At 48.5% G+C, this 24,567-nt stretch overlaps 1 protein-coding gene across 5 annotated transcripts in view; it reads right to left on the reverse strand.

The window, feature by feature from the left end:
* The window catches only part of SCAPER (S-phase cyclin A associated protein in the ER), a 4,210,252-nt gene that overhangs the window by 892,487 nt on the left and 3,293,198 nt on the right, over positions 1-24,567 (reverse strand). For all 5 annotated transcript variants that reach the window (XM_069624455.1, XM_069624453.1, XM_069624454.1 and 2 more), the window contains one exon: positions 272-387. In XM_069624455.1, coding sequence (XP_069480556.1) covers positions 272-387 — 116 coding nt within the window. The remainder of the gene's footprint in view (positions 1-271; positions 388-24,567) is intronic.

The raw sequence follows: 24,567 nt of genomic DNA on the forward strand, positions 1-24,567 counted from the left end.
ATCACAGTGTGCAAGTCCTGACAAGGATCGAACAGCAGCGCCTGAGGTGAAATGCAGAGCAACAGGTGGAAATAAGTACATTTCTTTTTTTATTGCATTTTGGTTTAATACAAACCTTTATACATACAAACCTATATACATATCTCATTTTAAAATTCACAACAAGCACCTGGTTATTCCTAATTTATTTGATACACATGTTCTCTGCTCCTCCTACATTGTGACAATTCTTAAAATGATTTTAAAACATTCATACAACATCGAGACTTACTTCAGAGGTATGCGGGAAGCTGCACCAAGATTTGGGGCTGAACTGGCAGCCTGAAGAATGTGCTCAAGTGCTGAAAGGCCCCCAGCCATCCGAAATGCAATTTGATCTGCAACTGTCTGGGGAAGACGAATGAGGGACATTGAAAACTTCATATCAGAAACCTTCTGATCAGACAACCACAACTGCACTGTACTCACTAAAGTAGGTGACTCCTCAATGGCTCATTAATACTAATAACATTTTGCACACACATCAAGTAACAAACAACCAAATGATTCACCTTTGGACTTCATATTGTAATTTGTGAATTAAGGAATGGATCTACAAAAGGAATCCATTAAAAATCTTTGTTTCACCAATGGAAAAATATGATAATGTTGTGATAGCGGAATGCCAAAGCATCTCTGGGACCATGACAGCATTTTCTTTCTCCGGCATTCCAATGCAGAGCAAAACTATAGAGCTGATTGGCCAAACACTGCAAACAACCTCTCTTATAGAGACCAGTTGCCAAAATGACCTCTAACGTAGATCATGAGCGAGGTTGAAGATTCTGCTTGATGGAATTGCCAATCTCTAAGGCGCAGGAGGAAAAAGATAGGATCTTGAGACCAGCACGGTTTCACTCTGCAGAGGAAACAATCTACACTACAAGGGTACCCACCAGAATGTCCATGACCACTAGAAGATACATCTCTCTGCAACTCCACCCCCCCCCCCCATTACTTCAGTTATGAGTACTCAGATGTCTTGACAATGATTTGGTTACTGTCTGGCATCACATGGCTCCTCGGCAACTCAGGAGGCCTTAGCTCTGCCTTGTCTACTTCCACATACCAAGCTGGACCTCAATCTTGGATTATCACTATTCACCCATGTGGGAGAGAACCGCCACGTGGAATCAGGATGCTCTGTGACAGTCCAGCTGTCCTCCCGCAGGTGAGCCACTCGCTGTTAATTGAGAGTCTTTCCAAGGGTAGGCCTATAGCCTCCTGCTTGCTGATACCAGGTCCTATGATGTCACTCTTATAAAAGGTGTGCAGATTACCACTTGGAGCTCCAGTACTTTCAAGGAACAAACACCCTTAGTAAAATGCTTAGCACAGTGTCTCAAACACATTAATTCGACAAGCATCTGCATCCCTCTTGTGGGATGGTGGAGGCAGCCAGGCAATCCTCCCCACATTGCCCGCAGGCCCTGCATCATGCATCTGGCACCTGGTCCTCCTGGCAATCCTACCCTCCAACACTATGGTTGGGCAGGGGCTTTGTCACAGTTCAAAGCAAAACTGAAGCCTGATACTGGACACAGATCTCATCAGTGATACCAATAGTGCACAAGTGCACAAGGTAAGAGTGCAGAACTGGAGAGGTACCTTATGGAATGCACAACACAAGATGCTGATGGCAACAGTGTCATAATCCATTTTCATGTGCAATAGAGAAATGAAGAGTTCAGAACCACACCAGGTGCAGGATATGGGGGGTGAGTTCATAGCCAAGGAGAATGAGAAAAAAGGCATGGTTCTCACCAGTGAGACAGTCAGGGCTCAGGTGTGAGAAATTAAGGGGTGGTTCTGAGCCGGTAAGAAGCATCAATACTTTGAACAAGACCGAATATAAAGCTCACATACCAGCAGTGTTTACTGTATAAACAGCAGAGATTACTTAACCCATTAATCACAATGATGATGTCATATTGTAAGGAAGGCATGACATGAACAGTATGACAGACACAAGTGACCACAGTTCAAGGGTGTTTATTGAACTTCAAAAAGGGTATGATAAATGCCTACCTAAATCTACAGATGGGAGCAAGCTACAACCATCAAATAATAACAACACAGTCCTAGTGGTGTCTTGTCAAAATAAAAGGGCATATACTAAAAAACCTATTGCCAATCCTTACCTCTAAATACAAATAGTGTGGGGAATAATGTTATGAAAAAGAAAGAAGAGTTAAAAAATGATATGTCAGGTTTTCAGGCCATTGGCCTCCCTTCCCCACATTTTCAGCACGGGATAAGGTGGTTCACTCGAGCGTAGCACAGTCTCTGGCTTCTTTAGGACGAGGTTACAGTTCAATCATCAGCATCACGGCCTTTGGAGCATAAGTCGCCTTGCTTCTCAAAGTCTCTTCACTTAAAGAGCCTGATGCAACCAAATAAACAACAAGTTATTTTCCTCTTCAGATTTTCACACAAGTATTCACATCGGGTAAGTCACTCTCCACCCCGGAACCCCCTCAGCTGCGCTTGCATCCTTTTTGCATAAAGCTCTGCACAGGCTCCCTCTGCCGGGCTCGAGCCTGTATTTTACCTTATCACACAATGTTTGTAGGTTATTCTTTTTCGTGTGACTCACAGTTCACCTCAGATCTCCCTCACCTGGGCTCAGGTCCCTTCAACACAATCAGTCTCCCTCAGCCGGGCTCGGAGCAATGTCAATTTTACATCAAGTATCGAAGGCTTTCAAATGTGCACAGGGTTTCGCTTGACCCATTGCAGGACCACTTCGATTTCACAATTCTCTTTCTTTTAACGTTTGTACCCCTTCTGTTGGATACCCAACAGAAACTTCTGAATGAGCACCCAAGTAATGCCGTACCACTCTGTCTAAGGTCTCGTATCTTGGCTTCAAAGTTCATTCACTCATCTGCTGTTTTAATAATCTTCTTTATACAATGTTGCTGATTGCAACCTTGGTATCCACACAGACCGTTTTGGTATCAGTCTCCCCAACTCACCAGCTGTGCTGACTTCACTGGTGCTGCTTTGTTGTAGGAGCCAATGACAGCACCTCGGCGGCAATCGCTTGTCCGTGTCTTGACGGTCGACACGGGAGAGCCCTGGGTACCTCCGCCACACAAAGCAGGATTCTTCAACTTTAATTCCAGGTCTTGAGTTTCCTATTCTCGAAGGCTTGTGAAAGATGCTGTCTTTCTGTGAAAAGGTCAAGGGCACTTCCCTCCTTGCAATCCTCTTCGGTCTTGCCGTCTTCCGCCTTGTATTAAACTGTCATCTTGAAAGTGCTGCTTCCTCATGTGTTTTGGCTCGCTCAGAGTGTGCTTTCGTGCTGCACCTTTTATCCGTGTGGGGAGGTGTGATGGAAGTCAGGTGTGTGTAATGATCAGTAATTGCCTGACCATTGTGTTGGGACATGTCAGGTATACGGTTCAGGTGTTAATCTGTTTTCGCTCACAGTGAGTTGTCAGTGTTTGTGTTTGAAAAGGGGGGGGGGGCTATATCCCTAAGTATTCTACCTGGTTGGATGGGGTAAATGTGTTACAGGGAAGGGGATACTGTGTCTTGCCATCCAGTGTCCCACTTCCACTCCCCTAAAACCCCTCATCCAGGTGATCCTCCAGCACTGGTCCACACCCAGGAACTGGATCCAAAAGCGATGGCAGTGTCCTGGCCACCTGGATGATAGATCCCTGGGGACTAGCGGGTGAGACACCTTAAGGTTTCTCACAATACCTGTGAATTATTTTGCATAATTCATGCAACCTGGTCAATTAGGTTCATTGTTCGCTAAGCAAATACATCAATTTAAATAATCAAAAGACAAGCATGTGATTAGTTCTCCATACAAATATGTCCATTGGTGCACACTGTGGGCTGGATTGAGCAGGTAACATTTGAGAACCTATGTAATCAATCCCCTTTGTTTAATCAGAAATCTACTTTCACAGCATATTTAAACAAAGGGCTAAGCATCATCACTCTGGGCAATGTATTGTCAGTCGTGTGCTGCAGACAGCAGCTCTGAAAACCAACTACTTTTGTAAAATAAAATTATTTAAACATTGTCGACACTGAACATTCCTTCAGTATAACTTCATCTGCTAATACAAATGAAGAATAGCATCTATTTTTTTTACTGAAGTCTATCAAAAATGATACAACAGTCCTCAACTTGCTTTCAATTATAGCTTTACTGTTAGAAAAGAAATCTGTTACATACTAATTTATCTATTATAACATGCTTATAACACGCTTATAACAGCACCAGCCTCTAAGCGCGGGAATTGGATTCAAACCTGTGTTGCTCTGCATTGTCTAGCTTCCAAGACAAACGTGTTGCCCCTGAGCTATCATCCCGGCCCAAGCTATACCAAACAAAAAATAATGATGTACCATAAAAAGTAAATGTCAAACTATTGTGAAAGAATAGACAATTGAAGTATAGAACAAATTACTTACCTGGTGAAATGTACTTTCTGGTAGATGGCGCCTCACACAGATTTCTAATCTGAAGATATTCACTCACTGGCACACCTGGCATTTGATACCTTGTTTTACCCAGCAGCGATCGCCATGTACCCTGGTGTCGGCCATGGCCGCTGCTCTATTCCTCTACTCCAGAAGTGATGATGGCTAAAGTACAAAGAGCACACAAGGTTCCACGACCTCAGTTCCACAACATTTTTCCCATGCTCAGCAGTGGAGGGAACTTTTGTGGAAAAAACTGCATTGCAATTTCAGGTACCTTTCTCTCTATACATTATTTATTGGCACTCTATTGTGGGGATATCTGTGAGGGCATGCAGAAATCCATGAGGGAAGCCATCTAGCAGAAAAAAACATTACCCCAGCTAAGTAATTTGTTTTTCTAATGGATGGTGACCTCCAACCGATTTCTAAACCTATGATAGGCTGCCAAAATAATAGTCATTAAACAACAGTGGGAAGAGAGGGCAACACATCCCTCGATCAGGTAACTTTGGAGAACTGCCTCGCCAAACCAAGCATCATGGAGATTCATAGAGTCCAGCAAAACAAAGGATGTGATTGCAGGAAAGTTTTGAATTAATCATAACCTTTGAATAAGCTCTGGGCAACAATTCAGACCATTGCTCTTCAGCATGCTAAGCCATTAAGCAAACGGGAAAGACCATATGCAAATCAGGCTTAGTCCAGCCCGAATGCTAGGTCACATCCATTCTGTACAAGACCACAAGCAACCCCAAACATGGTTCGGCCCCATCAGTGAGATCTAACTTGGGTCTCAGAGTACAGATAGTAATGTTTGGCAAAGGTATGAACAGAGGCACATGTAGCCGCCTGGCAGATGTCCAGAACAGGAACACCTCCCTGAAGAGTTGGCGAAACTGCCACTCCTCTTGTGGAACGTGCCTGCAACCCCACAGATGCCTCTTTTTGAGCAAACCTATAGCATTCAGTATGAAAAGAATTACGCCTTTAGAAATGCTTGTTTCGTAACAGCAGTACCAATCCTGGGGCCTACATAGGCAATAAACAGCTGGTCATCGTTGCTGATTTCCCTCATTCTGGCGATGTAGAAACTCAAAGCCCTTTTATGGTCAAGATAATGCAGTCTTTCTTCCTCCTTGGAGGGTTGTGGTAAAGGATAAAATACCGGTAAGTAAATCTTCTGGGTCAGATAACATTCTGAAACCACCTTAGGAAAGAAGGAGGGCCTGAGCCTTAGGGTGTCTTTTGTTGCAGGAATGAGCGAAAAGAAGGCTTAACCTGCAGAACCTGGAGATCGTTTACTCTCCTGGCTGATGTTATCTCCACCAAGAAAATCATCTTTAAGGTTGACACGGGTAGTACAGCTCAGTTGACGACGCAGAGCAACACAGGTTCAATTCCCGGGTCCGCGCATAGAAACCTCTTCGGCATTAAGCACGTTATAAAGTTAACAGTGTCACAGAACAGGAATGCATTGGCTCAAATGGTGAAGCCATGAGAAAGGTCAGTACTATATTCAGATCCCATGGCAGCACGATGAACTGTTTCGGTGGGAATATGTTGACTAAGCCCTGGAGAACCTGCACCACCCTAGGGATCCCAAAGTAAAAACCCGGCTCAGGCGTCCTCTTCAAAACCGAGACGGCTGCCAAATAGCCCTTCACTGTTCCCATCCAATTTGTAGGCCATTTCTGAGTGTCAACAGAAATTAAAGGACTGCACAGAAGGGCAAATGATAAGGTCTAGCTTCCTTTCCGGCGTCAGACACATTGTTTCCAATGGCAGTTGTAGATGGCCTTGGTAGTTGGCCTCTGTGCAGAGAGGAGAACCTCCATTAGCACTTCGGGCAGATTCCAATCCCTATACCTCTGCCTCTCAAGAACCAGGCAAGAAGATTTAGAGCGTTGAGGTTGGGATGAAGAATTCCCCCTCCCAACTGGGACAGGAGTTTTGCTCTCATCGGGAAGTGCAGGGAGGGCAGGTGGCCATATCTAGGAGATCCACATATCATGTCCTTCATACCCAAACCAGGGATTTCAGACTCATCATGGTCTGGAGCCTCCTGAAACCCTGCAGGAATAAGGGAATTGGTGGAAATGCATACAGAAGATCAAAGTTCTACTCCACTAGGAGAATTGTGCACACTTACTGTTAATGGTGGTGGCTAACAGATTTACTTGAGAGGGTCCCCAAAGGGCAAAAAATTCCACAAGAATCCACATTCACATTCTATTTCCCAGCCAAATGGGCTGCTGATAAGAATATCTCATTCTCCACCATCCAAAACCATGGCTGCATCGCTTCCTTGCAGGGTGGAGTCACCACACACACACTTTTTTGAGGTGCTGCATAACCACCATGTTGTCCTTCAGGATCAGGATACCGTTACCCTGGATGGAAGGTAAAAAGATTTCAGAGCTAGTATGATCACCCACAGCTACTCCAGGTTATGTAACCTGGATATTCCCAAGGACAATATCCAGCTCCCTCTGATCTCCCTTCGGTGAGTGCAGCAGCCCTTCAGGGAAGCATCTATGTCCACCATTTCCTCTTGCTGTCAGAAAGTAGCAGCTGGTCTCTCATCTTTCTCCAGCATTGAAAACTGAGCAACGACTGAAGGGTCCTCACCCAAAGGCAGGCCTAAGGCACCAAGAAGATGCAGGAAGCCATCAGGCCCACAAGGCGAAGAAAGGCTAGGGATGTCAAGAAATCTGAGTTGTGGAAATATTTAACCATCTGCAGAATATTTTGTACCCTGTCCTTTGGGTGAAAGGCTTTCCCCGTGTAAGAATCCAACAAAGCTCTGATGAAAAGAAGAGTCTGGATGGGGTCACCTGGGGGTTCTTAAAGTTGGGGGAGAAGCTCAAGCTGTGTAGGAGCGGGCACCTACAATGTAGATGGGAAACCACTTGTTGCAGAGATCTGTTAAGGGAGAAGCCCAAGCTGGCAACTTCAGTGTCGATGGGAAACTACTTCATGAAATCTATCTACAATGAGACAGTTTTCCAGATAGGAACCTACATGAATGTTCTCGCTCCTGAGCGTGGCCCTCACCACCTCCATTCAACTTTGTGAAGACCCTCAGGGCGGAGGTGAAACTGGAAATGTACCTCTCTGTGCACAAACATCAGGAACAGTGCCTTCAATAGATAGGTAAACATCCTGGAGGTTTAGGGACACACACCAGTCTTGGAGCTCCAGGGCCTGTAGAATCTGGACGTAGCATTACCATCTTGAAATTGTCCACAGTGAGATGCAATTCGACATCCTTTTTGGCACCTAAAAATAGGGAGAATACCATCCATGCTCCATTACTGGGAGCAGGTCTATGGCTGTGTTTTGAAGCAGGATCCAAACCTCCTCCAACGGAGTAGGGTCTGTGGATGATGCTATCACTGGAGAGGACCGATCTATTGTCCTTTGGGCAAACGGAAGGCCTGAAGTGAAAGTGGCCTCCTGAAGGCATCTGATGTACCCTATAAAGCATCCAAGAAGCCAGAGATCCCCCACACCCCGCCCCAATGGGTCTATATGTTGAGGTGACAAGTCAAACAGGTTTCTGGGAGAAGTGAAGGCAGGTGCAGCAGCACTCTGAGTCTGACACTTGTTGGTGCTCCTTCCTATTTCAAGTCTCACTCATGAACCGCCTCTGCACACTCTCTGGTTGCTGAGAAACAGGCTTTAACTCTTTTCAAACTGCTGAAAATGTCTAAACCCATGGCATCTAGAGAAGTCCAATAAAGTAAAAGCAGAAGAAAGACCTGCTGGCTGTTGTACCGCCAAACCTAATGATTTGGGGGAGCCTTTGACTCCTTGATCTTCTCCAAAGGCTCATCTGCTTTTGGCCCAAACAACTGTGTTCAGTCGAAAGACATGGCCAATCGAGCAGTTTTGCCTGGATGTCCATTTCAAAACCACATGTCCTCATCCAGGCATGTGACCAAACTACTGTGCTCATCCCCATTGCTGTGAACACATAATCAGCTGTGTCAAGCCCTATTTGCAGATCCTGGCATGCTGCTTCCTTACCTACTTCAATCAGTTTTTTGTATCCATCTCTAATTGCACCTTTGGGTGGATAATTGAATTCTAAAGCAATGGGGAGTACTTTGCTAATGCACATGAAGTGTTTCTGGTTTTGAGGAACATACTACCAACCCAAAAATCATCCAACTTGTTACTTTCCCAGTCTGGTTGCAGAAAGGTAAACAACATTCCCTTGGTCCCAGCCGGGGCAGCCTGAACCACTAAGCTCTCTGAGGTGGGGTGTCCACATAGGTAGGTTGGATCTGTCAACATACGTTTATACTTATGTGCCAGGTCTTTGTTGGTGCCGACATGAAGTCGTTATGTGGTCAGCGATGGCTGGGTTGAAAGGAAGGACAGTCTCTCTTTGAGGTCTCTGTCCAAAATATCTGTGATGTCACAGTATTAGACTTATCTGTCCTGTATAGTCTGCCGAAAGGCTGCATTCAGGATATCATATGGGGAAGCTTAAGCAATCTCAACATCAGGGCTTGTGTTCCTGAGACCGGCTTCAAAATCAATAAAGTCCAGTTCTCCGAAAAGCATATCACTTGTCGGGACATGGAGCCCTAACATTGTATAAACCTGGTCAGTGGCTTGCTCTAAGTGTTTGAGATTGAAGGGAATCAGGTCAACCACCTCATCGTAAATTGTTTGCGTTGTTTGGAAGTATCTGCTCCTGGAGAATGAGAGAATACTGGTTCAAATCTGAAGGCAGTGGTAGAAAATCTATTCCGACTTGCCTCGCGCAGCCCGCATTCAAGGCCTCGTCAGTGGGATACTAGCTTTTGGCTCCAAGGTCTTGAGTGCCACTGTCATTTTCAAGAGAGGGTCAGAAAACTGAGGCACATGGAAGCTGCTCTTCGTAGGTACGCTTCCGGCATGCCCAGGGACAGCGGGACCCTCTGTGTTGAGGTCGATTTGTCAACGCTTTTCAGAATAACTCGAACATTTGTACTTAGGATCTCTTCTACTTTTAGAGAGATGAAGCCGCTGTCGGGCCCATTAGCTGTTTTGTGAAGTCCGAAGACCCGTCATTGGTCTTGTTGAGATCAGTGTTTTCTATTCTTATTGTGGGTGGAAGAGGATAAAGAAGGAACAAGTTACTTACCTGTAACTGTTGTTCTCCAGCATGGGCCTGGCATGGATTCACATGCTCATGAATATTCCCCGTCGTCAGGCTGGGAATCCTCGGTAGAGAAAAAATCAGTATCAGTTTCGTTTGTCATCTGTCTTTCTTAGTAGTAACCAATCACTGGTCTCTGGGTCATACTGCCCCCAGCCAATGACTGCCCTCTCCCTAAGCCCCTCCCCTGGCAGCCATCCTCAGATTTGGTAGCACATAAAGTGGCAGTATGACCAAGTGAAGAGCCGAAGAGGGGTAGGAGGGAGGGTTCGCATGTGAATCCATGCCAGACCCATGCTGGAGAACAACAGTTACAAGTAAGTAACTTGTTCCTTCTCCAGCATTGGGTCTGGCATGGATTCACATGCTCATGAACATAGGAATACATAGCAATACACACATGCACAACCACGGAAGGTGGCGAGGCTCAACATTAAGTATTACATAATCTCAACATTAAGCAACTCTTACCTCCTCACTAGGCCCACCTTCATGCCAACAGGTTGCTCAGCACTGCTTGGCCGACCCTGGACTCCTCCCTGTAATCCCGGACGACGCAGTAGAATCTCGTGAAGGTGTGCGTCGACCTCCACGTAGCAGCCCTGCAGATGTCCAGCAGGGATACACCAGACAAGAACGCTGTGGTAGCAGCGATCGCTCTGGTCAAATGGGCTCTCGGACGGCCAGGCAACGGTCGGTTTGCCAACTGGTGACAGTGCATGATGCAGTCGGAGAGCAATCTGGAAATGGAAGCCTTCGAGAGGGTCTTTCCTTGGTTCACAGGTCCAAAGTACACAAACAGTTGTGATGTCTTCCGAAAACTCTTTGTGCGGTCCACGTAGAACTTCAGCGCTCTAGCTACATCCAGAGAGTGCAAAGTCCTCTCGGCCGGCGACAAAGGCGACTGGAAGAAAACTGGTAACACCAAGGGCTCATTGAGATGGAAGTCCGACGGCACCTTGGGCATGAAGCAGGGGTGCGTCCTCAGCACCATGAAAAGTCAAGTATGGAAGCTTGCAGGATAGGGCCTGGATCTCAGCCACTCGTCGTGAGGAGGTGATGGCCACAAGAAATGCTGCTTTCCATGAAAGGAACTTCAACAGTGCCGAATGCAGAGGCTCGAAAGGCGCCCCCCATGAGCCTGGTCAGCACCACGTTGAGGTCCCACGCCGGGGCTGGAGCCTTCACCGGCGGGAATGAACGGAACAGTCCCTTCATAAACTCCTTCACCAGGCGATGAGACCACAGAGATGATCGTACCGTAGTTCTGGTGTAGCGGGAGATCGCCGCCAGATGTATTCTGATGGAGGCATGAGCCAGCCCTGCCTTGGCCAGCGACAGCAGGTACGGCAGCACTTGAGGGGCTGTAATTCGCAGAGGGTTAATCTTCTGTGCACGGCACCAGACAGAGAACCTCTTCCATTTGTGTCCATAGCACTTGAGAGTTGAGGACGCCCTGGCTTTTGCAAGCACCTTCTTGCAGTCCGCCAGGATATCATTCCCTCCAAACTCTAGTGCCGCAGGAGCCAGGCCTGCAAGTTCAGTGACCCCGGGACGTGATGGAGGATGGAGCCTCTTTCTCTGGACAGAAGATCTGCGTCCGTCGATAATTTGACTGGGGGGGACGCTGACCAGTCCAGAAGGTCCAGGAACCAGATCTGTCTCGGCCACGCCGGTGCGACGAGGATCATCCTGCACTGGGACCTCTTGAGTTGGTTGACGAGTCGCAGTAGCAACGGCAGCGGAGGGAACGCATACAGGAACAGGCCGTCCCAGGGGAACGAGAAAGCATCGCCCATGCGGCTGCGGAAACTTGCTGGCGAGCCTCTGGCACTTGGAGGTCGCCGCTGTCGCGAACAGGTCGATCTGGGGTTTGCCCTATCGTCGGAAAAGCCGATCCACTTGGTCCTGCGCAGTTCCCACTCGTGGCATGAGCGCAGTTCCCTGCTCAGTGAGTCGGCAATGATGTTCTTTATCCCTGCTAGGTGGAAGGGCACCAGAAACATCGCCTGGGCAACGACCCAATGCCACAGATTCTGGGCCTCCTTGGATAGGGCCGGGGACCTGGTTACTCCCTGCTTCCGGATGTGGAACATTGTGATGGTGTTGTCGGTGAAGATCCTTACCACCTTGCCCTTGAGGGACGGAAGAAACGACCTGAGAGCCCAGAACACTGGTTTGAGCTCCAGGATGTTGATGTCGAGTGACCTCTCCTCCGGAAGCCAAAGGCCTCTCGCGTAAAGATCTCCGGTGTGCGCTCCCCAACCCTCCAGGGAGGCATCCGTCGTCACCGTCTCCGTGTGTGCTGGGGTCTTAAATTCCGTGCCCGCCGCGAGATGCGCGCGGGTGCTCCACCACCGAATAGCTTGGCGGAGGACCTCGTTGAGCGGGATCTTGTCTTCGAAGCTGCCCGCCGCTTGCATCCAACAGGCATCGAAGAACTCCTGTAGAGGACGCATCCGCAGCCTGCATAGGCGCACCAGGTAGATGCAAGAGGACATCATGCCGAGAAGTGACTTGATGGACCTCACCCTGGCCACGTCCGTGGCCAGCTTGCGCTGCACCTTGCCAGGATGGCCTTCGTCCTTTCCTCCGACGGGGAAGCCAATCGTGCCACTGTGTCGAGCTTGGCTCCCAGAAACAGTGCGACCTGCGACGGAACCAGGTGGGATTTGGGGAAGTTGATGGAGAATCCCAGGTCCGTGAGCAGTTGGACGGTCTTCGCTGTGTGCTCGACGGCGAGCTCCCTTGTCCTTGCTCGGATGAGCCAATCGTCCAGGCAGGGGTAAACGTGGATCCCTTGCAGGCGCAGCCGCGCCGCCACTGGCGCTAGGCACTTGGTAAATACCCTGGGCGCCGACTTCAATCCGAATGGCAGGGCCTTGAATTGGTAGTGCCGTCCTTGGACTACGAATCTGAGAAACTTTCGGTGTCATTTTAGAATGGGGATGTTGAAGTACGCATCCTCCAAGTCCAGCGACGATAGGAAGTGGCCTGCCTCCAAATGTCCCAGCACATGCTGGAGGGTGACCATCCGGAACTTCTGGGCCTGATTTATTTGTTTAACCGACGCAGGTCCAGGATGGGGCGCCAACCGCCTGTCTTCTTTCTGACGAGGAAGTATCTTGAGTATACTCTGGAGCTTCTTTGGGGCGAGCTCGATGGCCCCTTTCTTGAGGATCGCCCTTACTTCTAACAACAGTTGTGGGATGTGATTTTCCTTCCTGGCCACGGGAGGAATTCGGGGGCACTTCTTTAGAAATTCGAGAGTGTGCATCCAGCACCCAACGGTCGGTGGAGATGGACTCCCACACGCTGATTAACTTCGCCAGCCGGCCTCCCACCGGGGTGCTCAGGTGGTGGCCCGATGCTACGGCCGGTTCAGTCCTGCTTGGAGGCGGCCTTGCCGCCCTGGCCTCCTTGGCGACGGCGACGGGGTCCTCCTGACTTGCCGCGCCCTCTGTAGGCCTCTTGTGACGAGGAACGGGCCTGCCTGGTGGTACATCGAGGAGCCACCGCCGAATCCTTTGGAGGCACCTTGCTTGCCTCCGGAGTTCCGAAAGGGCGGCTGTCATTGCTGTAAAACTCCCAAGGCCCGAGCTGGCTTCGTGTCGGTCTTGATGGCCTGAGGTGACTCATCTACTGTCTTTCCAAACAGGTTGTTCCCATCGCATGTCCAGAACTCTGGTTTGCATGTCCTGGCGGAAATCTGTATCCTTGAGCCATCCCCACCGTCGAAAGCAAACACTGTTGCCCAACTGGCGGAACCGGGTGTCAGCGATGTCCGTGGCCACCGTTATGGCATGGTCCAACGCCACCTCACCTTCCTGTAGGATTCCCAGGGCCTCTGCCCTCTTGTCGTTCGGTAGGAAGTCCAGCAGGGGGGCGATCTTGTACCACAACTACCTGTCATAGCGGGCCACAATTGCTAGGGCGTTGACCGCCTTAATTGTTGTCACCGTGGACGAGATGACTCATCGTCCCATGGCGTCCAGTCTCTTTCCCTCGCTGTCAGGTGGGGAGGTTGAAGTTGAAGCCGTCTCCCCCGCCACTTTCTTCTTGGCCGCCGCCGAGACGACCGAATCCAGGGTCGGGTGCGCCCTAAGGCACAAAGGGGCGGAATCAGGGATCCGGTACTTCTTCTCATACTGATCCCTCTTGGCAGGCGTCGTGGATGGGTTCTTCAGGAGAGCAAGTCCCTCGTCCCAGATGTCGTCAAGCAACAGCACCGCGAGGACAGTCTTCCTCTTGGCCTTGCGCCGTTGGTAGAGGAAGCCTTCCTTCTTCTGTTCTTCGGGGCAGAGCTGGAAAAGCTCGGATGCCCTGGAAATCATGGCGTGGAAGGAGCCAATTTCGTCGGGCGGGGAGGCCCGAGGGGGTGGTGATGGAAGGCCCATCCCGTCGTCACCACCGTCGTCATCGTGGCCGTATCTGTTCCCGTGCCATCCCTAGGATCAGGGGAAGGAGATGAAGGCTGAGTGGGCCGTAAGGGCTGGAAAGGCAGGGGGGGATGAACTCTCCTCCGCTTGTTTGGAGGGCTTCCTGATGGGTCCAGTTCTGCTGGGTCGTCCGTCGGGGGTAGAGGCAACCTCGTCCTTATCTCCGTGCATAAGGTTGGATTGCCATTAAAATGGCCACCGAGTTGTCGGGCACTGGCTGCGACGGGCGCAATGGTTGCTCCTCCTCCACGGGAGCCTCGTCGGCGCCACCGTCGCTCTCTTCGTCCGCCTCCGCGGGATTCGTCCCGTAGGACCGGACCTCTTCAAATCTCTTGTTGAGGCCTTGCACGACTTCAACCAGCTCCTCCTCAGAGGCTGTACCCGTGTCCATGACGGCCACTGGCCCCCCCCCCTCTTTTTCCACCGGGGACTTCACTGGGGTCTTATCGATGGGCTGAAAAGAGGATTCCCTCCGCGGTGGCAGGGAAACTCTGGGCCCCCGAGGTCGTCTCCACTGGGGTAGCCTCCACAGGCTTCGCCAGGGCCGCCACGACTCCCTCGATAGAGGCCATAGCCGGGTGAATCAGGGCCTTCACGACTTTTGGCGTGCTTGAGGCCTTCACCTTGGGGGGAAGGTCACCGCCTCACTCCCCCTCGGCCGCTTCCGTCGGGATCGACCGGGGCTTCTCCAGAAGCTTACCCGGATCTCCGACTTTCTCTTCCCCGAGCCAGAGCGTTGGCTCGTGGTCGATGGCTTCGGTGAAAGTGCGCCCTGCCTGGCAGCCGAGGAGCCCGACCGTTCGGCGCTCCCGATGCCCACGGACTCGCGATGCTTAGCCTTCTGTTGGGCCTCCGTCGCCGGAGCGCCCTCAAAGGACTTAGAAGACCGCTCGGACCTCTTCTTCTTCCCACCTACCGCTGGGCTCTTCCCTTCCAGCCAGTTGGTGAGGCGGATCCGCCGATCCCTCATGGTTCGCTCTGACATGTTCTTGCAAAATGCACAGTCCTTCTCCACATGCGTTTTGTCTTCGTGAAGGCAGTAGAGGCATCTAGAATACTCGTCCTTGTTAGGGTGAATTCTCTGTTAAGGCTAATTTCCCAAACCTAGTGAGTCCCCCAGCAGCTTTGCTGGATTTTTGGGGTTTATTTTGTTCTCCTGCTAAGAGTGAGACTCTTTTTCTCCCACTCTTAGACATGATTTGAGGTGTTCCTTTGACTTTGTATGTGTTTTATTGGCTATTGGGTCCTTTACCCCATAGGGCTTCATGTGTTTTTGGTATGTGGGTTACAAAGCACCCTCAGTGCAGTAACCCAGGGGTGTCGTAGCGACCCCCAAACATAGGCTCCATACCCTGGGACTGACTACTGTCTCCCAGGGCATGTAAAGTCACCATTGGCTTTACTAGTCTTAAATTGTGAACAGACCAGTACAAACCATCATATTGTGGACGTACTGGTCGGGGCAATTCGATTGTCCCGGGGTCTGTTGTTCTAGGGGGCACTGTCCAGTCCCCCCGACCGAGTTTTGGCTGGTGGCAGTGGATACTACTTTTTATATTCGACCGCGAATATATTCCTATGGGATTTTCCCATTGTTCGAGGCTATCACTTTTTAATATAGCCTCGAACATACCGCCGGTTTATTAAATTAATATAAATTCACTGGTTGGTATTTTTTGCCGAAACACCGTTCCAAAATGGCGTTTGTGTTCACTTCTGTGACTTCAACCCAAGTCGAGTCCTTTGTTCCACTTTTTGACGGGCTTCTACACAGAAGCCTCCAAAAGTGGTGCTACTCTGTCTGGGTACCACAGGGGGTGTGGAAGGGGGTTTAGGCACAACTGGACTGAGTTGCCTCGGCAACTCAAGTCGCACTCTTGTGTGATTGGCCCAGTGGTGAGCCGCCCGGCTCACCACTTAGCATGTTTGAGTGACAGCTAGGACTGATGAATGGGGGTTTTCTGCATAAAGCAGGGCTTTGGGGACTGGGACTTCAGACGTCGCCACAGGACCAAAGAATCTGAAGAGGGAGAAGCTGAGCCGAACTGCAATGACGACACCACCGGTGGAGCCCTGCTGAACCGACTCACCACTTTTCCCGACGACAGAGGAGATCTTCATTCCGAAGAGTCTTCTTCCTTTGACTGGCGGGGATAACCAGTTTGCCCGCCTTTTCGCCTTCCCGGATCATCTCGTGGCCGCCTTGCCTGTGCCAAGCACCCCGGCAACCGGGATACCACGTTTTCTCCACTGCCACGAATAAAAGGGTAATTTTAACCGGAGAACTCCGCGGCTGGTTTCTTCCCTGGCAGTGCAACGACCTTCGGCCTTCCTCCACGTCGAGATCATCTCTTCCTCTGGACGACGCCGCGACTTGCACCCGCTGCCAGGAACAACTGCCCCCGCTGGAGAATCCTCTCCACTTTAAAGGTACTGTGTCCGCCTGGCCTCCCTCGCAACGGTCTGTGTGGGGTGACTCTTAAAGCCTCAACTTAACACTTGGGTTGGCCCTAGGCTGGTTAACTGAACTTTTCAAAACTAAACTGATTCCTTTCTGAACTCTCTGCAAGACTCTTCAAGCCTTTAAACTGTGTGATCTTGGGTGCATTGGTGTTCTACTCTCTCCAAGAGGGAGCCTGGCCTCTGAACATTTTGCTGACAAGTAGACTTTGACTTTCCTGCCTTGCTGAGTGCTTCCAAAGGATTGTGTTGTGTGCTGTTCCTAATTTCTGCCTTTTCCCTCCCTTTTTCTTAAACTTACTGGAGTGCCATATTTAGTTAAGTGCTCACCCCTGTCTGGAAATAAGTGGTGTTAACCAAGACTTGTCTAATAAGGAATAAGGGATGTATATATATTAATAGTGACTGTGTTTTTGAACTTGCTTATAATAATAGTGCTGGAGTGTTTTCTAAGTGTGTCTTTAAATAAATAATTATATACTTGATACCAAAGCTCTGGTCAGTGTTTGCTTGTGCTACTGTATTTTGGTACCTATCTTGTATACTCTATATACTGTCTAACTCTTCTTGAGAGAAGTCTGGCTGCTCAGCCACAGCTACCAGGTAAATCTGGGTGGTACAGACTGCTACCAATTGGGTTTACTGCCAACACCTGTAGTCTTAAGCCTTTTGCAGTGGTCACTAAGGGAACTGCACAGGTTTCTGCCTAACAGTCCTCCTTGAACACATTCTGCAAACCGCATCCAGGGCAGTTCCTGAACAGCTTGGATCCGGACGTCGAGCTTCCTTTGTCCTGCGCCATGTCCATGGGGTAGGCCTCAAGGTCTTCTGGAATCCTCCAAGAAGCGTACTCGACGAAAACTTTGCCCTTGAGGGGCGTAGAAAATTCTGAAACGGGTCCCTGTTGATCGGAAGTAGAAACGGTGGAGCTTGAGGCTCGATGGACCGAAAAAATGAGATTAAAAATCGCAAAACGCAGTAAAAGCTCGAGAGCTATAGCACGAGGACTCCCAACACTTCAACATGCGGTAAAAATATGAGGATGGCTGCCAGGGGAGGGGCTTAGCGAGAGGGCAGTCATTGGCTTGGGGCAGTATGACCCAGAGACCAGTGATTGGTTACTACTAAGAAAGACAGATCAGAAACGAAACTGATACTGATGTTTTCTTTACCGAGGATTCCCAGCCTGACGACGGGGAATATTCATGAGCATGTGAATCCATGCCAGACCCCATGCTGGAGAATGTAGTGATCTGCTCCTGTAGTGGGACCTTTTATGATTTTTTGTAAGTTTTTCTTTGACCCTCTCTTTCTCAGGAGGGGTTCTTTTCAAGTATGGGAAGTTCTGATGCCCACCCCTCCTCAGATGATCGGTTTATGGAGGTGGTGGTCCTCTCCATTTAGACAGGAGGCCCATACATACCTTGGCTGCCAGTTCCCTGAGCACCTGACAGAAAACACAATCTGAGGTGTGCTCTATCCCCAACACCACACACAAATCGTGTGGGGTTCAGTAATCAACATCTTCGAGATGCATTCTCTGCAGCGCTTCAATCCCATTTTATTTGAAGGTGACAGGGAGAGAAGTGTTCACGAAACTACGCACTGAAAAAAAGGGTATTAGTTCATTAAGCGTTGTGTGCTCTAGTTGTACTATGGGTATCATCACTTCTGGAGTTGAGGAATGGACCATCAGGAATGTACTCCTCCTCCACTGTTCCTCCTATATCTCACACTCTCCTACTCCTCACCTGTATCCTTTGATTTAACCACCACTTCTCTTACTCCTCTCCTAATCCTCCTACCACTCTTGTACCCCTCCTACTACTGCTACACCACAATGACCAATTCTACTATACTTCTACCACTCTTACTACACTCCTACTAAACTCCTACTCTGCCTCTCACGCTACTACTTCTCCCACTCCTCTACACCTACCACTCCATCCACTCTCTACAACATACCCTTCTTTCACTTTCACATGCACTTCACAGTCACCCCTTACTCTATATATCCCCCAATCCTATTCAACTTCATTCACACGCACAAACACAATGTAGTACACTTGAGCTCACTAACCAATAACTCGCCTCCACACTGCTCTGCTTCTACCTGCTTCCTGCTGGTCTCTTGATCCTCCTGCTCCTCCTCTGACCTCACCCAAAAAAGAAAAACACACTTCCAGCTTAGGGATTTCTGGGCCTCAAACATAAGAGCATTAGGGAGTCCCACCATGGAACATGAGACACCATCCCCATCTGGGAAGTCCCTCCCTGTGAGGTCCTCCCAACTTTTATCACCCCTAGGGGGAATATCAGTTAGCAGCCTCACCTCTGTAGTCTCACAGGGAAGGGCTCCCCCATGGGGAGTAGTGGCGTGATCCCACGATTCGTCACAGTGTATGAGACACCGCGGGAGACCAAGTCCGCTCACTGGCAGATCCGACAGATGAGCGCCCGAGCCAGTCATAGATGTGTCCGTGACCATCGTCACCTAGGGCCAAGGGTGACGAAACAACACGCCTCTCTGCAAGTTGTCCTGCACGGCCCACCGAGCGAGATCCTGGGCCACCTGACTCGAGACCTGTAGAAAGTCCGACATGTGGACTTGGAACTGCGACAATTGGCTTAGCCCCGCCTATGATCTGTGGTGACAGGTCTTGACAAAACCAACCAGTCCTGCAGACCGAGGGCTTGCAAGATTCTGGGCTACAGTAACCATGTTGAACTTGTCCTGGCATAAGAACAAGATCAGCAGTCACAGAACCAAATTGGGGTGCAAGTCTCTGTCCTTCTTCAGCACTAGAAAATAAGTGGAGTACCACCCCTTTCCTCATTCTGAGCGTGGAATCAGTTTGATTGTGCTTTTTGCCAGAAGCTGATGGACCTCCTTTTAAACTGTAATCATATAATACCTCCTTATTATGAATATTGGCCTAAGCCCATTCGCGTTACACAGAAAACCGTGTTCGTAAATGTTCCGACTTTTGGTTAACTCCGTCGCCACTTTAAGAATCATCTGCCATTTTGATTTCAACTCTTGTTCCATGTTCTAAAATGGTGGACTGTGTTTTCGACTTGCAGTCGAGCCGAACAACCTTTGAGTTTTCGTTAATGTTAAGGCTGACGAGAGCAGACTGTTTGACCAATGCAAAGAAACCTTGTAACTCGACGTCATGCGACGGAGCAAGTGGCGTATCTGGGATCGCTGGAAGAATGGCCGCCATTAGATGTTCCGGCACATTGTTTTCGCAATGCACCTTGCCGGTCTAGTCATTGTAGTCGCGTCAACCCCCGGAAGTATTTAGCCTTGTACTTCCGTCCTTCTGACGCGTTGCAACGTTAGGCTTTCCTGTGTTGGTTTCCCTTGTGATTTCCCTTGCGGTTACTACCGCCATTCTTTCCCCTAGCTTCTAGTTTCTCTCTCTCTCTTTTCCTTCTTCCATTTCGCTGGCTTTCCCTCGCCCTTCTTGTCTTTTTGCCTTTCTCCTGTGTTTTCGCTGTTGGCCTTTTCATGGTTTACACTTACGTCCAGTTTGCCCTTCTACTTACCGTGGAACTCTGTTTACTCTCTGTCTTCTTGCTGAGCGGTCCACTTCCGGATTTCCTCCATCGGACGTACCCTTCCTGATTTCGGAGTCTACATTTAACTGCATCTCATTGGAACCGTCTACGATTACATCCGATCCTGTGTAGGGTTTTTTTATGCCTCTGGCTTTTTCCCCTTAACAGACGTGCACAGGGATCCGTCCACAGCCCACTATTTTAGTGGCACTGTGGCGTCCTTCATTGCCCGTCCTTATCTGCTAAAAAAAAAGAGAGAAGCCATCCTTGAGGAGCAAGAAGAAGAGGGATTCCAAACCAAAGTTTAAAGGTGAGGAGGAAGGGGAAGGAGGGGAGACGGAGCTTACTTCCGAGGAAGAGGATATTACTGAACAGTGTGATACTCGAATGAACTGCCATCCAAGTGTTGTCTGCGCTCACAAGCCTCATCCTTATATAAACAAAGAGACAATGGAAAATAAACTCAGATCATGTGTTCTGGCTGAACTGCATTGTAGCGATTCATGGAATAAGGCTTACCGGGGATCAGAGAACCAACAGTATCATTGTGACTTCACGGACATGAAAACTTGTTTAATCCTTTGTATAATATTGTAACATCTGTCATATGAACTAGGCACAAACTCTAGACAGTGAATTATTAGTTTGGAGAGGGGCTTGATAATGTTTCAAAAATTGTATAAATATGTCTGTGTTTAGATGTCCACCACTCTCACCCCTCACTGTGTCTGCTGGTACACATTGCGAGGTGTTGGGAGACAGATAGCTATCTGTTTTGCTTTGTGATACTTGTATCTTTTCAACCCGTGATTGGCATATTTCATTTGTGGTACTTCAGCCTCGATATTTCTTTGGTCTTTCAGATGGCGCCCGAATAGGGACCCTCAAGATTGATGCCACCTCGCTGAAGAGAAGACGCAGCTATCGGACCGGGATCGGAGAGTGAGAAAAAGGGGGCCCCTTTGCATGAGACACGACACCTCGACAGTACTGCACAATCTGATCCCTGAACGGTGAGAACGCGGTTCGAGAGGGCATCTTGACGTGGGTCCTCATATCGAGGCGGGCTGTTTTGCCAAAATCGCCAACCATGAGGACCGTCCTTTGTAAACCGATCGGACCTCCTTAGTCCTTGGTAATCAGGTGAGTCGCGCCCCGATTCCTAAGTATACTGATATTTGGTTGCAGTTTTGTTCTCATGAGTACAAACGACGCCAGGTAACACCAGTCATCTGATATGCCTGGGAAATTGTCTGCCTGTTTCAGGGGTTTATTCCGCAGAGACAGACAATCGTTGAATTTGCCGACCGGCGCCACAGGAGGGGTCGCCTGCATGTACTATATACTGTAAGTACGGCATTGGTAGTATAGTATTAAACAATATTTGGCATAGACAAACTAGACATGTTTCCGAATTTCAGTGGCCAGTTCATGGTAGTTTTGAGATTGCTCGTATAGAGTATTTGGAGTCTATATTGTTAAAGAAAAAGGCTAGGCCTGCAGCATTTGATGTAATTCAGAATTGGAAAAAGGAAGCTATGCAGTAACTTAAGAGTAAAGAGAAGCATGCACGTTGTCACATGTCTAATTCAGAGAAAGCATTATTGTATGATCAACAGAAACAGTCGGAGTCTTTTAGAAACATGAATAGGGCTTTCCAACTTGGTGTACAGAAAATATATCCGTCTAAAGATTGTCATGCTTCAGACAAACTAATTGATAAGCTTTTAAATGAACTTAGGATTGTTGCCACTGCATCACCTCCTTATGTGCCTCTTCCTGCCGTATTACCTCTTCCTTCTGTTGCACCTTCTCCCGTTGCTGTCCCTGTTCCTCCCGTTGTTCCTCCGCCGCCAGCTTTTGCTCCTCTTCCTGTTGTTGCTCTCCCTTCTACATCTCCACCCTTGCCGACAATTGCTGTTCCTGCGATTCCGTCTTTGTTGCCAGTGGTAATGTCTCCACTACCTGTTGTACAGTATGTCTCTGCTCTCTCTTTCCCAAGTGGTTCTGCTCCGCTTGCAGCAAATGAAGGGGCGAGTGCCGAATCAAAGATAGTGGGACTCTTTATGACCCTGGCAGCCACGGTATGAACGGTGCTGGTAATGTACCGGCACCGTTCATACCGTGCCACCACATTATGAGTTTGCTCGTGGGTGGCGGTATGCATGTCTGGTCTAGACAGATGTGCATAGCGGCACCCGCGAGCATACCAGGATGCTAACAACGGACCCATCATTAACGGGTCTGTTGTTAGCATCCTCCCCATTCCCATTGAGCCCTATGGGGGCTCAAATGGGAATGGGGACTTACCGGGTCCGGGTCCCGAAAATGGGGATTACCGGGCCTTCAAAAGTCATAATTGCCCGATAATTCACTTTTTTTGAGACCCGGACACGAATTTGGAGGCAGCCATGCCGGTAATGACGGCATGGCTACCTCCAAACTCGTAATGAGGCCCAGTGACTCGTAGTACAGTCTCTAAAGCTAAAGAGAGAATTGTACGCATGGGCCAAGAAATGTATAGAGAAAGGTGAAAAATCAGCTGTTTTAGCTACAATTTCTGATCTAGAAAGTATTCCTGAACAGAATGTTTTGAATGAGGGGATGGGAATGCACTTGGCCGAAATGTGGAATGATTTACGGACATGGATGTCCCACAAGGGTTGAGGGATTTGAATGTCTTAGCTTACTCAAGGGACACTGTGGAGAAAGTACATGAGCATGTTGAGAGGATTTTTGAGTTTAAAAGGGAGTTAGATCGGTTACAGAATGAAGCAGAAGGTGATAGATTTGACGCTCTGTCTGTGCAGAAACGGTTTCTTCCTTCTTGTAAGTCAACGAGTGAAGAGACGTGAATTTGCACAAGGGATGCGCTTAGATGGATTTCAGATGTGTCTATATCTCCCATAGAAGTATATGATACGTTTAGTCAGTATACTCCAGAAATGCTAAAGAAAGTGTTACAGGTAATGGTAGAGTACCTGCAGGACAAGTGTATGAAGAAAAAGATTTGTTGTCCCGCAGATCTGATCATTATTTATAAGAGAGCATTTTCGCCCGATACTGCTTTGACTACTTTGTCTGACGTTTAGTCAGTATACTCCAGAAATGCTAAAGAAAGTGTTACAGGTAATGGTAGAGTACCTGCAGGACAAGTGTATGAAGAAAAAGATTTGTTGTCCCGCAGATCTGATCATTATTTATAAGAGAGCATTTTCGCCCGATACTGCTTTGACTACTTTGTCGCTCGATTTAGCTTTATTGCTTAACACACGTTTGGAGTTGCCTACTTCTCAATTGCCAATGAGAGAGGTTCCTCCAACATTTGTTCCTAAAGTGGAAATTCCAGCTGATGCCGTAGCAGGCACACCAGCTACCACTATCGAAGCTCATGATGTTTCACAATTTGTTCATGTCCCGTTCTCTAGACAGGAAGTGAATACTATTAGACAGTCGATTCCAGACATTAGGAAAAATCCAACAGGATTTTATAAAGAAACAGAATCTGTCTTGCATTCGTCAGTTTTTACGCTGGGTGATATAGACTTGTTGTTCCCTGTGATCCTACCTGCTGATTTATGGAAACATATTAGAACTGTAGATGATCAGGCAGGGCTGGGTGACACATGGGTTAACTTGGTACGGTTAGACGGAGAAGGGAAAGCTGGTGAGAGACGGCCACAGGTGATACTGACACTGCCAGACAGAATAGTTACTAAATTAAAGACTCTAGTTCCAGAGAGAAGAAGGAATTGATTCGATAAAAAATATTCAAGCTGATGCCACTCTAGAAGCGCTTAAGCAATGGGCTGAGGGTTTAGCAAGTTTAGATGATGAAGGTTGTTGGGTAGACACTGTCAAGAAAAGATGGATGCTACCCAATGCTTATGTCACCGCTATGGTTATGATGGCTCATGGTCCTACTCATATATGTGCTAGAAAAATGTGTAAACTGCTAGAATCTGTCTGGGTAAATGTAAACATCTCAAAGACTGCTGAGTGTTTGGTCCAAAATTGCATGGTATGCTTACAGTATAATGTGGGTAAGGGTACATCGACACAGAGGGGTAGTTCTGGTCCCCCCTCTGCGCTCTTTGAAATAATACATTTCGACTTCATCGAAATGGAGCGCTGCCAGAATTATAAGTATGTTCTTGTAGTCATTTGTGCCTTCAGCAAGTGGGTCGAAGCATTCCCTGTAAAAGATGCCACAGCAATAACGACAGTGAAAACTATGCTTAAGGAATATTTTCCTAGGTTTGGTTTGCCAGGAGTCATTTGGTCGGACAATGGTCCACATTTTATCGCTACTGTTATTCTGCAAGTGTGCGCAGGATTACAGATCGATAAACGGTTCCATTCGGCCAGGCACGATCAGAGTGTGCCATAATGGTAAGATCTGTGCCAGTAGCAATTTGAAATGGCCAGATGCCTTACCGGTAGCATTATTGTCCATGCGGACGA

Source organism: Ambystoma mexicanum, chromosome 11, assembly GCF_040938575.1.
Source record: "Ambystoma mexicanum isolate Mex_15411 chromosome 11, UKY_AmexF1_1, whole genome shotgun sequence".
NCBI classification, from domain to species: Eukaryota; Metazoa; Chordata; class Amphibia; order Caudata; family Ambystomatidae; genus Ambystoma; species Ambystoma mexicanum.